This window comes from Nelumbo nucifera, chromosome 2, assembly GCF_055504915.1.
Source record: "Nelumbo nucifera cultivar China Antique chromosome 2, China Antique-T2T, whole genome shotgun sequence".
Classification (NCBI taxonomy): domain Eukaryota; kingdom Viridiplantae; phylum Streptophyta; class Magnoliopsida; order Proteales; family Nelumbonaceae; genus Nelumbo; species Nelumbo nucifera.
Genome location: NC_142650.1, coordinates 103,695,330 through 103,711,991, shown reverse-complemented (window position 1 = coordinate 103,711,991; position 16,662 = coordinate 103,695,330). Strand labels below are relative to the sequence as shown.

General features: G+C 43.1%; 1 protein-coding gene across 1 annotated transcript; it reads left to right on the top strand.

Moving 5' to 3' along the window:
• Window positions 1-2,029: 2,029 nt before the first annotated feature.
• LOC104603567 (homeobox-leucine zipper protein HAT14-like) lies at window positions 2,030-4,002 on the top strand. The gene is made up of 4 exons (XM_010267637.3): window positions 2,030-2,464; window positions 2,614-2,954; window positions 3,084-3,163; window positions 3,300-4,002. Exons 1-4 carry the CDS (start codon window positions 2,152-2,154, stop codon window positions 3,631-3,633), a joined length of 1,068 nt encoding a protein of 355 aa, XP_010265939.1. The 5' UTR covers window positions 2,030-2,151; the 3' UTR covers window positions 3,634-4,002.
• The last annotated feature ends 12,660 nt before the right edge of the window (window positions 4,003-16,662 follow it).

The following is a 16,662-nucleotide window of genomic DNA, read 5'->3' as shown; positions in this document are numbered from 1 at the left end:
GTCTCCTTCGTAATTTCATTCCTGCGTTTCTGTGCTTCGGCTCCTCCCTAGTTCCCACCAAGATTCGGACAGATCTCGCGTTTTAATGCTCGCTCTCTCTCTCTCTCTGTCAAACTTTTTCAATAATTACCAAACACTCCCGGAAAGAGAAAGAGAGCGCCAAACGGCCAAAGATCTCCCGTGGTTTAAGGGAACCGTGGCAGAGCGAGCCGGGTGTTATGGTGCGTGGAGGAGCAACGCAATAATTACCTCGTATTTGCCCAATTACTGCCGAAACAGAACGCTGGGGTTAAAAAGAAGCTACACAGAAGATGGATCTTGGGTGGACCGTTGATTTCCAACCCCTACCTAGGTGGGACCAGAGTAATTGATTGCTACAGGAACAGGACCAATTAGTTTTTTTTTTTCTTTTCTCTTGGGCCGAAACCAGTGTGGAATGTGGTACGGCACGTTTTGACCATGCACCCAATGATACATAACTTGAGCCTCACGACACCCCATGTTGCCTTCTCTTCTTCGTCTGATCATCCATCCATTCCACATCACTGCCCCGTGGGCCTGTCCCTGGAAAAAGCCCGTGGGCCCATCTTTAGGTGCATGTTTCATGCCCATTGCATGTGACCCATGTTTACACCCACATCATCATACTACTACTCGGTAGGCCCATCCCTCTCTCTCTCTCCCTGCACTACACCTCAGACTCAGAGATCATGCTTCTCCCATGCCCGTTCCTTTCCCAACCAATCTTCTTCTATCATTAAAAGAAAGTCGGCATGACTTCAATTATTTCAATGATCTCGAAAGCATGACATTTGTGACCTCACCTCCACCGGCTATCGCCGGTCACCCATCGCCCCTCTCTTCTCACATTTTCTTTTCCATTTCTAACCCTTGACCCTTGATTTGTACACTTTGTCCAAAACCAAAAGTTGATCCAACCCGTGAATCCGACCCGATCCAACCTGAAAATACAGCGTGAACGTCTCATATCTAGTTACCTGAATTTGAGAATGACCTGAACCTGATTTTGAGTTGGGTCGTTTGGGTCAAGAGTCAACCCAATGACAAAAAGTTTTATTCCTTGATTTCTAGCATTTAGTCTTTACTCTTCTTTGAAATTTCAGTTATATTTAGAGTTGACCGAAATTGGGCCATGGGTCAACCATAATATGAACATTTACGGTCAGGGTCTAGAATTTTCTAGCCAGACCCCAATCAACCCAAAAGTGCCACGGCCCAATCCGATTGCTAGGAATATTCATTTCTGATAATCAATCACGGTTAGGATGAAGGGGTAATTCTGGTAAAATCTCCTTCCCATTAATTAATTTCCCAACTGATCAATCATCCAAAGCCGTTTGTAGGGGGTTGAATCCTTGTATGTGTTAGTTGGTTGGTTGTTGGTGAGTCAGCCGACCTCGCCCATCAACAGTTGTTGATGTGGGGGTGGGGCCCCCTTAGAGTAGAGCGTAGGTCATAAAGCTAGCGTGGTTGGGACGATCACAACCGTCTGATCGAGACATACAATAATTCCATCAGCAATGTCAAGTCAAACAAAAATCTCGCATGGAGTCATCTTCGTTTACCGGATCTCTTGGAGTGCAGAGATGACGTGGCGCATGTTAGTAAAGAACGCAATTATTGTAAAGTTCTAGGATAATAAATGTGTTGATTGAGCCACGCTCTCCTGTGTTCTGCCTGGAATTAACTCTTCTACCCATTTCACCCAAAAAAAAAGAAAAAATTTTAAAATATTGTATTTCCAAATTCTAATTTCTTATATCTTATAAAAAATAAAATTGATTGTCTTTTTTCTTTTCAGTTCCAAGGTGTAAAAAGCAAAAAAAAAAATAATTAATTAATTAAATTAAAAAATATTTGAAAAAAGTGGAAATATTTATATGGATTTCACGTGTGATTGTCAACCTGGGTTTGTCGGTCAAAGCTGTTGGCACAAGGCAAAAGAAAAAGGACTGTTTGTGTATTGAGTGTTTAAATTAGGAGAACAGATAGGGTCTCTATAAAGACTCTTTTGAGTCCTTTTTCAATCCAAACCTCCGTCTCTCTCTCTCCCCTCTCTGAAAGACTGGAAACTCTCTTCCTTGTTTATTTTCTGTCTGGCTTTTGGTTTCTTCTTGCTGTGTACGAGAGATGGAGTTGGGGTTGAGCTTAGGAGACGCGTCCAAGGCGTTTCCGTTTGTGGAGAAGGCTCGTAGGATTAGCGGGAGCAGTAGCAGCAGTTTAGGGTTTTGCATGGGGTTAGGTGTTGGGGTTGTTAATGGTGGAGAGGAAGACAGGATAGAGGTCGATGAAGGAGAAGATGGTGGTGGAGATGGGCAGCAGAGGGAGGAGAGGAGGGACTCTGCAGATCCGCCTGTTCAGCTCGATCTTCTCCCTCCTGGTCCCGTCCCTCGTAACCCGCCTTCTTCCTCGCCGCTGGGTTTTCCATGGCCAACTGAAAACGGTAATACCCGATAGGACCGACCGAGCATCCATTAAACTCTCTCTCTCTCTCTCTCTCTCTCTCTCTCTCGAGCTTTGGATTCTTTTCTTCATTTCGTTAGGCTCCCTTGCATGTGGGTGTTGATTGTTTGGTTTTTGGGGTTGTTGCAGGTAATTGTGAGGCGGGTTCATCGGGCCACTTGGGGGCATCGGCGAGAGGGTTCGACGTTAATCGGTTGCCTGCGGCGGAGGATGCTGACGATGGGGCCGCCGTCTCCTCTCCCAACAGCGCTGTTTCCTCGTTCCAGATGGATTTTTCCATTTATAGAGGTGCTGGTGGAGGCAGCAAGAAAGATGCAGAATCTGCGGGCAATGAAGTTGAAGCGGAGAGAGCTTCCTCGAGAGCCAGCGATGAGGAAGAGAACGGTATGACTAGGAAGAAGCTCAGACTCTCCAAAGAACAATCGGCCTTTCTTGAAGAAAGCTTCAAGGAACACAATACTCTCAACCCAGTAAGTATCAAACCAGGAACCAGAGAGAGAGAGAGAGGTTTCATTATTAATTCATAGAGGAAAAAATGGAGAAAGGAGTAGTTTCTTCTATTACTTTTAACTTATTGGTTCATTTTACAAATACTGCAGAAACAAAAACTTGCGCTTGCGAAACAACTTAACCTTCGTCCTCGCCAAGTAGAAGTCTGGTTTCAGAACAGAAGAGCCAGGTATTCATCTGTTCATATTTTTCCTATTTTGTGCATAATATATATTTGATTGAAGTTGGAGTCGATTAAAAACTTGTTTTTGGGAAATGGGATAGCATTAAATTTCCATTTATTTCTTGAAAAACAACATATACAGGACGAAGTTGAAGCAAACGGAGGTAGACTGCGAGTATTTAAAGCGGTGCTGCGAAACACTGACGGAAGAGAACAGGAGGTTGCAGAAGGAGTTGCAGGAGTTAAGAGCCTTGAAGACTTCCCACCCCTTCTACATGCAACTCCCAGCGACCACCCTGACCATGTGCCCCTCCTGCGAGCGCGTCGCCACCACATCGACAGCTCCCTCCGCCATGACAGACGCCAGCGCCACCACCACCCCAGCCACAAACAAGGCATCCGCTTTTTCTCTCACCAGACCCAGGTTCTATCCCTTCTCTCAAGCCCATGCCCCCCACCCGTCCGCTGCTACATGAGATGGAAACCAGGCGTTTCCGGTGATGGGTATTAGATTAAATAGATTTGATCTGTAAATACAAAGACTCTTATCAGTTGTTTTTTTTTTTTTTTTTAATTTGTTTAACAGTTTTCATTTGGTGTGTCATTAATGGCGGAGATTCTGAAGTTGGGTTTTTTTGCTTCCTTCTTCTTTTGGGTTTTGTGAGGGGGAAAGAAATAGGGTTAGAATTTTAGAGAGAGATAGAGAGAATTAGATTAAAAATCCCTCCTTTTTTCTTTTTTTGCCATTTCCCGCAAGAACAGAGCGAATACTACTTAGTTGTATCTGTTCTTATTTTGTACTAAATTTGGTAAAGAAAATACAGGAATTCAGAATTCAGATGGAACTAGTCTTCGTTGAATGTTTTACTCTTGGAGCTGGAGAAGGTCGTTTTGATAAAAGGGGGCGAAGGAAAAAGAAATTAACCCTTCCTTTATTCAGGCCTTTAATTCCCTACACGAGAAGACAATGTGTGAGCGTGCACTGGTTACGTAGAGAGCACGAGGGAAACAAATGGACATAATCCAGCCATCACAGCAGTCACGTGAGGGAGCATGAGTGATGAATGTGATGTCTCATCCCCACATGAACTCCCCATCTCAACTATGCCATTAAATAATAATTATAATACTAAGTGGTTAATTAATAGCTTAATTAGAACAAGTGGGCAATTACCAATCAGACATGGGTGATGATGAAATACTTTGGATGAAGATGATATTCTCTTTTATTAAATGCTGTGATGATGCTTGTATGCATGTATGTATGTGGCAGCAGTGTAATGGATTATGGAAGGAAGGCTGATGATAATTGATTAAGTTTTAATTATTTGTTTAATCTTGGGTTTAATCAGTGTCAAGCATATTAAAATAATAATAAAATATTGCCGACCATCAAAAAGCCTAATTGAACCCCTGAAGGGACAAAAATGGGTACATGAGCTAAGAGGGAAAAGATCAAGTAACAAATATAAAATAGGTCATCCAATGATTTGTACCGGGTAGAGTTGGTAACACTTGCAAGAATTTGTCTACCATATGTCTTATCTTTTGCTGCTGATGCCATCAACCCGTCTTTTGTGTGAATGCTCTAAAATAATTAGCATACTGTCAAAGGGGGGCGTCTAGGTCTGATGACATGATACATTTGCCACGTGTCTTATGCATTGTAAGACGTGGAAACCCTCACTGGGGTCTCACCCACTTGTAGCATCGGCATGAATGCTCACGATCATGTCAATTTTTAACCATTTGATTGGTGCACTGTTTTTTTTGGAGATTGGAGATTTGTTACAACTTGCAATCATTCATGTGTTTCAGCTTAAATATATTATTATCTTAGACTCACTCAATGGTAGGTATTAATTCTTTCCTTTGGATATGAGAGACATGATTATTTATTGGCAGTCTGTCTGCGTCTAATTTCAGTTTTTGCATTTGTCGAATGTGGGTTTTGAAAATATTGTTAGGTGTCAATTGCCCAAATTGTAAATTTTCAAGGATTGCTTCAGCACAACCCATGTCAAAGAATGGGATTGCTTGTTTTAGTTTATTATAATCGGGGGGGGGGGGGGTTCAATACCCTAAAACATTCCCTTCTCTATGTAGGAATGTTGTGGAGCAGCTATCAAGCTTAAATCTTTGATTTTGGTTCTTTTTCACCCAACCCTTCTGTTATCTTTTTCTCTCTTAGTTGGAGGCAAAATGGGTCTGGTTAAGCTTAAGCCCATTTTTAGAGCTGAACCTGCCTAACCCACGTCACTTCCTTCGCATTTGATCCTAGCTTAGATGGTGTTTAATCTTTGATTTTGGTTCTTTTTCACCCAACCCTTGTGTTATTTTTTCTCTTGTAATTACTTGACAAAATGGGTCTGGTTAAGGCTGGTCTTTAAGCCCATTTTTAGAGCTCAACCTGGTCTACATTACGCTTCCTTTGCATTTTTTATCCTAGCTTAATCTTTGATGTTGGTTCTTTTTTTGACTCACCCTTCTGTTAGTTTTCTTTTTTAGTTGACAAAATGGGTCTAGTTAAGGCTGGTCTTCAAGCCCATTAGACCTCAGCCTGGTCTACCCATGTCACTTGTTTGCATTTGATCCTAGTTGAATCTCGACTTTGGGTTTTTCTTTTTTTCAGCCAACCCTTCCTTTCATTTTTTGTCTTTTGGTTGGAAAATGGGTATGGATCTAGTTAAGGTTTCATATGGTCTTGTCTTGTTCATGGTTTTTAATACTGGGGATGGTGCTGGAGTTGAGGTAGTACAACCACTTAATGGGAGTAGATGAAGCGGTCGAGTAAGGGGGAGTCCAATTAAAGAGGTTGTTGCTTTGTATGGAGGCCAATCCTTCTGAGAAATTTCTGATAAGTGGAAATCAAGAATGTGATGGGATGTGGAGATATGGACCGAGGAAGAGTAGGTGATGGTACTAGAAAAATGAGAAAAAAAAAAAAAGGAGAAACATGAGAAAGAGAAAAAGCATGGCACAAATGTACATAATAAATGAGGTATCCGGACAGGCTCCACAAGTGGGAGGAGGTTGCCATCTTCTACACGCAATGTAGAATGATTGGGAAGGATAAACGTTAGTTTGGGAGAAACCAGAACCCAGAGAGAGAGAGAGAGAGAACATGTTTGAAGGGTTTGAAAATGAAAAAAGAATTTGTCTTTTGACTTGGAGTGGGAGAAGATCTTTGTAAATCTGGTTCATCCGTTAAATCAAGAATAAAGCTTTGAAAAGACGATGATCTGAGCTTCTTTTCTTTTCTTTTTTTATTGTTTTTGTTTTTCTTTTGGGTTGAAATAGAAACAAACCAAAAATTAGGTTGGATGGGTTCTTGTTCCTGTTGTTGTTGGCTGTAATTGAATATGATTAGTATATTATAATGTTGACGGAAGATGGAAATGTTCATGGGACCACTGAAACATGCCTCCCTTCTCATTTATTTTTCTTTTTGGCTTGGCCTGGTGACATCACTGCTTTTATCTACTTGATTTCGATTGACTAACATCCACTCTCCCTCTCCTCTGTACTCATTTCTTCTTCATCATGCTTTGTGCCATGTTTAGATAGTAGAGAGAAAGAGAAAGAGGGATGGAGAGAGAGAGAGAGAGGTCATCATGGTCATTAAAAATGAAGAGTAAAAACATGGTGGGGCTGGGTTCTGCACGGGCTGGAGACAACCCGACCAAATCCAACTGAACTAGGCCCCAACACAAGACTGGCACCATCTTTGATTTCTTACCGGAGACCAGTTCCATTGAACCAAATCACTTGGTTGACCCCGCTCGGGATTTTACTCCTTTACACTTTAGGGTTGGTAAATGAAAATGAGTCCTCAAGAATGTATCAACACAAAAGGTGGTATAAGTTAAAATATAGATGATTTGTTCCTTCTTAAAAATAAAAAGTTTGTGGGACTTTATCAAACAGGTGCGCTTCGGTTTTGGGGTAGAGGAGTAGAACTTATTGATCAGGCCCAACTACAACCAAATTGACGTATCAATTAATAAACTATAACCCAATTGACCCAATCTTATACAATCTATACTTCGGTTGATCTCTCTCTCTCTCCATACAATTTGGGTATGAATGAGATCAAAAGAATATCAAACCCTAATTAAGATCAATTTGACATTTGAAATTGACTTCACGTTTGTATTTGGATATTTTATAATTATCAATCAAGTAGTTTGAAACTCAAATCACATAGTGCTTTTTTTCATTTAAAAATTTTCATATATATACAATTTATGAAATATTATGCTTCTCATTCTCAAATAAATCCCGGCCCAAATTTTGAAATGTAAATATCTCTAGATTAAAAAAATAAATAAAAAAAAAAACATATTATGGTGTGTAATTTTAGATGAAATAATATTATGGTGTGTAAAATGGTTTTTTGAATTTATTTAGGTAATAGATGATTGGATGTTTATTTTATTATTTAAATCTATTTACTGTTTAATTAAACAATTAAGTTTGTTGTACCTATTTCATGTTAATTCATGTTATGCGTGTCATTTAATATAGAATTAAACATGCCATCGTGTTAATTTGGTAACACAGGTAATGTAGTGTTATCCTTATAATAAACAGGTTGTATTCATTTTTGAAAATATAACAACTAATTAATCATATTGTCTTCGTATTGACCCATACATCTGAATGCCCTTACCTCGGACTTTATAAATTATTCTATCTCATAAATTTTTATTGGTTTGTAATCTATCACAAAAACAAGAAGATTTGAAATAATATATTTAAAAAACCCAATAAAATTTTTTGAGAGTAACAATTAAACTACTTTTGGATTAAACAAATAGGACCATCCAAAAAATTAGTTCCACATTTATAATGTATACCACCTAATTATTTATTGTCATGACCTAAACTGTATATTCATTACTTATTAGAACAAAACAGCATGACCCATGACAGGATGGAGTGCCTGAACATGATTCCTTCCAGGCAATAAAGAACTCCCACAGATACATTGAAACTGCATTTCAATATATACATCCATGGATGCATGAATAAGAGCAATTTATTCTTACACACAATACAGGAAATAATGTGCATTGCATGAGGTATTAATGGTGGAACCAAAAAGAGAAGCTAAGCTAGAGTAGGTCAAACTTTATCCAGTTCTTCTGTATGCATTAAAGACTTGAAGTTTCTCCTGAAAACTGAGATAGATAGAGACTAAACAGCTTTGTATTCTGACAATATGTTTTGTAACATTTTGTATGATCAGTAATAACCCCATTTCCATATTCTCCAGGAAGAAATGATTAGGCTTGATCTATCAAATCAATGGGTGGAAAAGTTAGTTAAAATCAATCAAATCAGTGTACATAGATGTGGAAATAATTGATTAAACTTGTCAAATAGAATTAGTACACTTGGGCTGATTAAAGTCCGTGAACCTCACAACACTGTAATTGAAAATTATCCGAATGTCGTATCATACTGTTAGCTTTCATTTGAAGTATCAACAAATTAAGCTTCCAAATCAAGAGTCAGGGATTTTAGATTCTTCACATGTTCCTGTTCTTTCTCCTTAACTTCATCCAGAGAATTGATTAGCTCTGAAGAAAGGTATGATATGAATATAATGATTTTATATATTGATACTTGAGCCAACGATATATATTCACTTAATCAAGCAACGATGATGGAGGCGTTGATGGTTCTTGGCTGCTCATTGCTCTTGTTTCTCCAGGCTTTTCCCAAACTAATTTGAATTGGAATATAATACAGCAAAAATGTGAATCACATGTATTTGCATCTGGGTTTCAAATTTGTAACCACATACATGCATGCGCATCTCCTTATAAAGCCAGTAATGTCTCAGGAACGTGCAATTGTTGGAGTTGCTTCAACTCATACGCCGCAATTTGAATGTGATAGAACTATCTATCTCTTCCTTAGATCTCTGTTGGTTTGTATTTGTAGTGGGGAAATGGTTTTGTTTTTATCCGCTTAATTCTATGGATCTGTAAATGGTTTCTTTCCTCTCCTTTTTCATGTGGCCAAATGAACTCAGAAAGTCAGAATGTCAAATAGATCGGCGACCCATGAAATCTAGTCTATGATATCACCTTCATATTCAAGTATTTCCTTGATAAAACATCAGCCCTTTGCAACTTTTGAAATTTTCAGTCAAGACAATGCCCAAACTGGACTGCTTTTGATTTTCCTTTTGGATAGACTTTTGGGCTCTGATTCTGAAAGCTTGAAATCCACTTGACCAACTGAAGTAATTGGCAGTGTAGGGTCCCAATGGATACAGAGATGACTTCTGTAGCTGCTATAGCTTCATTTCTGAGGATTCTCACTTGCAAAACCTTCTCCCCCAGAGTCCCAATGGATACAGAAACAATTACCCTCCAAACCTGTGACTCAAATTCAAGATTCAATCCGTCATTCAATCAAGAGAGGACCCAACAAGTAACAAGGAGAGAGGACTATTGCTATTGGGGTAGGGTAGGAAATGAATAGAATCCAAGTACAGTCATCATGATCACTCCTTAGCAACATTCATTCAGACATTTAAAACTCGTTCTGGACATCTTCCCACCATGAAAGCTAGACTCCATGTTATATTCCCATTTCCAATGCGAACTCGTATTTCCGCTGTTTGGTTTAAGAACACCCTCGGCGCGCATGGAATTCAAACCTACAATTTTCAATTTTCATCATTTTTCCTTGGATCGATAAGAAGTCGCTGTCTGCTATTGCTTGTACCATCACAGTAAGTCAGTAACCCACCTTATATCTCTAAACAACAAAATGCGGTTCTTCTCCTTTCAAATCAACTCGCACAAGACTACAAACCCTAGCTAGCTATCATCATTACGTCTTTCGAATTCCATGATGGGCCCATATTAATTCCATCACCAACCAGGTCTCTATGCTCAATCTCATTATTGCACCCAGTATATATAGTTGTGTGTTTGATTGGTTCAAATAACAGTACAGTTCCTCTCTGGTTAGAAAGCAACCAATGTTGCGTTTGGGATTTTGCTCATGAGAGACTAAGTGGAGCACTTTCCATTGAAAGTTGAAACATCCCATTAGGTCAAGGTTTTGTTCTTCCATGTACAAAAGTGCTTTTCATCAGCTCATCAGCACTGCCTGTTGGTGTATCAGCCAAATTTCTATATACCCAAAAGAAATAATATTCAAATGGGCAAAAAGTCATATAATCATGCTTGTTTTTTTAATAAACTTTTCGGTGGCTTAAGCAATCTTTCCAACAAAGACTGAATCAGTGGTGGGTTCGGCCGGGCTCCATGTAGATATGAGATGAGATGTTCATCAACAAATGGCACCTCAGAGGGGATGTTTTGAGTCTGAATACAAATAATCAAGTCGCTCTGAGGGTGTTTGATTCTTGAGTTGTTGGCACGTTCAGTCAAGAACTCCAAATGTAAGGAAGCAGCATAACAAGAGCAACAAGTCTCCTCTCTCTTTCTCTCTCTATCCCTTCACATCCAAAGACACATGCATGCAGCTAGCAGCAGAAGATGAAAAATAAAGCCATAGATCAAATAAAACAGCAATGTTTCTGAAAATGAATATATGAAAGGGAAAGAGCACTCCACCTTGGTCCCACCCACAAGGACCCCAAACATGTACAACTCTAAACCCTCCAAAAGAGATTGATTGATCACTACCCCACTCTCTATAAAATTCCTTTAGAGGGTAGGGGCAAGAATATATATGCAAACAAAAGTAGGCAGGTTAATTTAGTCTGTCATTTCCCAAGCTACAAGTTGATGAGTTGATGCTAGACATTCCATTTCCATCTATTTGGAATCAGTCCAATCCCTCTATAGTTATAGTACTGCTATTGATCACTTCTGAATCAAGACATAAAATTACAACAAATGAACCAGATACAGGAAATAGGATAAAGTAGTACCCATTATTCTGAGATGCTGGTATTATTTGAGGAAATGACTGTCTGTGATCAGAAAAAATATGGTTTCTTTAAGGAAAAGAAGGTTTCCTAATCAGGTCAACTAGGCAAACTTGCTAGCTAGTTAGCTATAAGAATTCAACTATTTCTGTGTATATATTCATTCTCCAAAGTCCAAACCACTTTATCCTTCTTTTTTTTTTTCTAATTTTGATTTGAAAATTTTCCCGTGAATAAAGGTTGGAAGGAGGGTCTCAAAAGAAGTTGTCCAGTGGAAATTATCCGTATCACTAAAAGAGAAGAAAAGAAAGCATTCATCTCTCTTGTCTCTTAAAAAAAAACGAAAGAAAAAGGAAGAAAAACAGTGGAGAAATTAAGAAGAGCACCAACAACGGCATTAATTTGGGATTTCCACATATTGTTTATAGCAATATTGAGAGATTCAATAAAGTTAGAAGACAAATGCTGAATCTACTCTTGCAAGTTTGATTGACATTTCAGCTTTGCTGAAAATATCAGATTTATCAGTCAATAATATTGTTTAAGAACTCGAACCTACTGCAAGAAGAACGAGGTTCACATCGCCTCAACCCCTAGAATTATGAGACATGATATTTCATCCGAGATAGGATATATCCTATCTAAATTGTCTATTAGAAAGGGGTCTTTGTGGTGGTGTCAATTGGAGTGGATTTGGTCCAATCCAATCCAGTCCAATGTGAGTCCATTATTGATGGTGTGCAATCCGGTTGGTCCTACCTGTCAACGATCTTGCCTCTGAATGGAGCTACAGGGAGCCTGAAACGGAGAAGATGAGGAAACTCCGGGGGGAACCCGGTATGAGTGCTCCGAAACTCAAGTTAGAATTCTTTCAAAGGCAAGATAAAACCAGATGACGCAAAGTTCACATACCATGTTCTTGGGGGGTAGGGAGCCTTTTATAACCACCTCGTGCACTCACTTCTAAGCTTCTGTCAGGTCGGGTATGATTACCTCTGGGCTCCTACCAGTTTGGGTGTCATCCCCTCTGCTGGACAGAACCGCCACTGCTCTCTTTGTCAGAGCCGTCTCTACGACTGGCGATGACGGTGGCAGGTGGCGGTGGCAGGTGGCCGTTGAAGTGCGGCTGTCAAGCGTCAGATCCCAAGTCAGTCAGGTGCGCCGCCCTTGGATACGGACCTCCTCGGTGTTAGGTATGGTACGTTTGTTCAGTTCGACATCCTGGAGGCGAAGTGCTGGAGTGGTGAGCGAGGTGAAGTCTTGAGTTCGGATAGGGGAGTGTCCCGAACTGCCATGAGGCGGGCCAGTTCGGGTCATTGCCTTGTGTGAGGCTCGGGGCCTAAGGGAGAGTTCGGGCTCCTTGTAGGGAGTTCGGGCTCCTAGTAGGGAGTTCAGGCTCCTTGTAGGGAGTTTGGACTGCTGGTAGGGAATTCGGACTGCTGGTTCCTCCCTTTGGGGCTCGCGCCTTGGGCGTGCTGTTGTGCCGAGCTGTTTGCCTTTGCCACGTGTTGAGTGATTACAAGGTCGGGCCAACTCTTCCTTCATCAATTGCCCCCTACTCCTCGTGCTAAGGGTCTTGCCTTGGCGCGGGGAGTTCGCAAAGTGGTAGGTGGATTTGTCCCATACTTCGAATCTCGGTTGACTGATAGCACGAGGTGCGTTGTCAGGGTTCTTTGGGTTTCTTCGAGCGCCCAAAAGGCGGGAAATGCGCCGACCTGCCTACAAATGCTGACAGACGTGACAGCGCGTGCTTTATTTCAAAAATTCAAAAAGCGCACCGCTGGGAGACATGACAATAGGCATCTTTTCAAATTTTGAAAACGTGCCGTTGCTGCCTTTAATGTGAGGAGACGTGCGCTGGTGTTCTGTCAGTTTCAGAAAGACGTGCGTCGGCGCTCTATCAGTTTCAGAAAGACATGCGCCAATCACGTCTCGGTCTCAGGGGACGTGCGGTCAACGTGACTGCGGGCCGTCGGATTGGCTTTGATCTGTGTTGTTGCTTCTCGGTCACTGTGGGTATAAATAGTGGGGGACTCCAGTCGCTTTGTCACTTTTGTGCTTTGCCTCTTGAACTCGCGTCCAAGTTTCAGCAAGCGTCCAAGCTTTCAGTTCGCGTTCAAGGTCCCGTAGTCTTGTTCAAGCTTTTTTTTTTGGGTGAGTACCTTCCTGGAATCCACCTTCTCTCCTCGATGTCTAGCTCGAATAGCTCAGACGGTTCTTCAAGTGGGTCAGATGCAGGTTCCACGAACCGAGTTGCATCCCCTGATAGTTCTAGCGAGCCAGAGGTAGAGCTCGAGGAAGAGTTCGAACCCGTAGGTCGAGTCGCCTCGGGTAGTTTGGCATCCACCTCTTGTCGAGGTCGGACGTTAGACAAGTTTGGCTCCTCAACCATGACGCCTGAGGGGCTCCAATCCCTTATTACCTATTACAATTTGCCTGGGGAGTACGCTTATTTCATACCTTCGGGTAGCTTTCCTTGAGAACACGGTCCTGATGAGATCGTGATATTTTGGGAGCAGCTCGCTGCGGGGCTGCAATTGCCTTTCCATCCCCTCCTTGTCGGCCAGCTTCACCCGAACTCCATTCGTAATTTGGTGGGGACAATCTCCCTATTTTGCGAACAGGGCTTTCCTTTAGACTTGGAGATCTTCTCTTCCATCTTAATGCTTAAGAAGCAAGCGGGTCTCCTCCCCGGGCGTAGGCGGGCGTATTACCTATCTCCTCGCCCGGGTTTTAAGCTTTTACATGAACTTCCTAACAAGGTCCCGGCGTGGAAGCGGGACTACTTCGGGGTGCGAAGTGTGCTGGGGTGGCCGTTTCAGACCGGGTGGGGGATGGCCGCCCCTGACTCCGGTGTTACGCTTGACAAAGTGACGGTGAAGGGCCTCCAGCAATGGGCGCGGCTTGGGCTAAAGTGCCAACAGTATCTGACGGAGGCCAAGCTCATTGCGGCCGGCCTGAGTTCGGGTAGGTTCCTTACTTAGAGGTTCTATTTTGCTTTATCTCTTGCTTTTTTCTAATGCCAAACTCTTTTTTGCAAGTGTGATGGACTCAGGAAGGACTCATGGTGGGCACTTGTTTCAAGGCATGAAGAGGAGGAAGCGAGTCGCCAAGCGAACTCGCGCCAAGCTGCCTCGGGATGCGGAGCCCGATGTACCAGACTACCCATCAGAGGATCCGCCCAGGGAGCCCGAGATGGCTCCTCCAATGCAAGAAGCGGCAGGGGGCCCGTATGCTGAGACTACTTACACGGGGGCTCCCACCTACTCTGGTGCTCCTGCTTACTCTGGGTCTGCTCATACGCGAGCTGGGCCCTCGGGCTCGGGGGTCCCAGGGGAATTCAGGAGTGTGCTGTCGCTGACCCACACTCTTCAGAAGAGTAAGGAGGTTGCGGCGTGGACTGATCTCCCTCTGCACCAGGTGGCCTGTCGTGCTGTTACTCATGCCATGGTGGTAAGTCAGACTTTTTATCGAGCTCTTTTGCTTTTACCCTTCTTGCTGTCGTTCTTTTGATCACTTGTTCTTTCTTTTTGGTAGGTGAACTCTTCTATCCATGCCTTGGCGGCCCAGGTGGAAAGGAGCTCGAGGCAGGCACGAGCTGCCGAAGAGGCTCTTCGTGCTGCCAAGACGACTTCCCGAGTTGCTAAGGTGGCTGCTCGTGCTGCAGAGGCCAAGCAGGCGAGGTCTCAAAGAGATGCCGAGGCCATGGGAGTCATAGTGAAGCACGTGGCGGACCTGAGGCTGGATTTGTAGCATCAGATCGAATACCTTCAGGAGGACATTAGGGAGAGGTCGTAGATCTTTTCTCAAGGTATTGAAGATGCCAAGAAGAAGGTTGTCAATGAGTACATCGCCTCGCCGAGCTTTGACGACCTAATGGTGGACTCGTACCGAAGGGGTTTCAAGCTAAGCCGGTGGATGATCCGGACTACGTACCCCGAGCTCGATATCAGTGCCATGTCCACTTCGCGCATAACTCAGGAGATGGCCAATGCTGCTGATGGTGAGCCAGATTCCGAGGGCGAGGCAGGGCCTTCGGGTATCGTTGAAGTGCCTTCCGATAATGAAGAAGTAGCTCCGGGCCTGTAAATTTTTTTTTTCCGAAATGTACTCCCTTATTTTGAAATGGAAAGACTTTTCTTTTGGTTAAGTGTTGGTTGTTCTTTCTCCCGAACTGAACGTATTTGCCGAACTGATCATACGTCCGGTCTGTTTCATGCCCGAGTTACTGCACTCGCGCGACCTATTTTGGTTTTAACCGTCTCTGAGATGCCGATGTCCCTATTAGTTCGTTGTCTCCGTTTCGCCTTTGGCTGACTTTTCTTTGCTTGCCTATGCCAAGGTTCCTTCGTTAGCTCGACATCCTAGCCCTTAGGCTTTGGTGGCGATTTTATCCACTTCGCTTGGTGGTCTATAGGTAGTATCGCCTTAAGTTGACGATGTTCCATGCTCGGGGTACTTGCTTACCCTCTAAGGTTTCGAGCTTGTTTGCCCCCACTGAGTGCTTTCTTTACTCTGTAGGGTCCTTCCCAATTTGGTCCGAGTTTGCCCACGCCAGGTTCGGGTACCATGATCTTATGGAGAACCAGGTCGCCGACGCGGAAGCTCCGCTTCTTTACTCTGGCGTTGTAGTACCGAGCTACTTTTTGCTGGTAGGCCGCTGTTCAGATGTGCGCGAGGTCTCTTACCTCATCCAGTGGGTCGAGGTTGGTGCGTAACACGTCTCCGTTTGTCTGATCGTCATATGCTTCTAGTCGTAGTGTAGGTATTTCAATTTCCGCTGGGATTACCGCTTCGGTGCCATAGGTGAGGTTAAAGGGGGTCTCTCCCATGGCGGTTTTTTCCGTAGTTCGGTGAGCCCATAGAACACTTGGTAGCTCGTCCGCCCACAACCCTTTAGCTCGGTCTAGTCGTGCTTTCAGTCCGCGGAGGATGGCTCTATTCATTACTTCTGTCTGACCGTTTGCCTGCGGGTGTGCGATCGATGTGAAGTTCTGACGAATTTCCATATCTTGGCACCATTCTTGGAACTTGATATCTTCGAACTGTTTGTCGTTGTCGGAGATCAGTACCCGAGGTAGCCCGAAGCGACATACTATGTTCTTCCAAAAGAAGTTCTGTATGTTTCGGGCTGTGACTGTTGCCAGAGGTTCAGCTTCTATCCACTTTGTGAAGTAATCTACTTCCACCACTAGGAACTTTCTCCCACATGTTGCTGGCGGGAATGGCCCCAGGAGGTCGATGCCCCATTGTGCAAAGGGCCATGGACTGGTGAGGTACTTGAGGTCGGCAGCAGGCTGATGGTGGATATTGGCATGCTTCCGACACTTGTCGCATTTTCTGACGAGCTTGACAGCTTCTGCCTTAATCGTTGGCCAATAGTATCCTTCTCGAAGTGCCTTTTGGGCGAGGGCTCTTCCCCCAAGGTGTCCGCCGCACAGACCTTCATGAGTGTCACGGAGTACGAGCTCGGCTTCGGCAGGTCGCAAGCAACGCAGGTAGGGGAGCGTGTAGGACCGTCGATACAACCGTTCGTCTATTATGACGTATTTGGCTACCTGGCGCTGCACCCTATTGGCTGCAC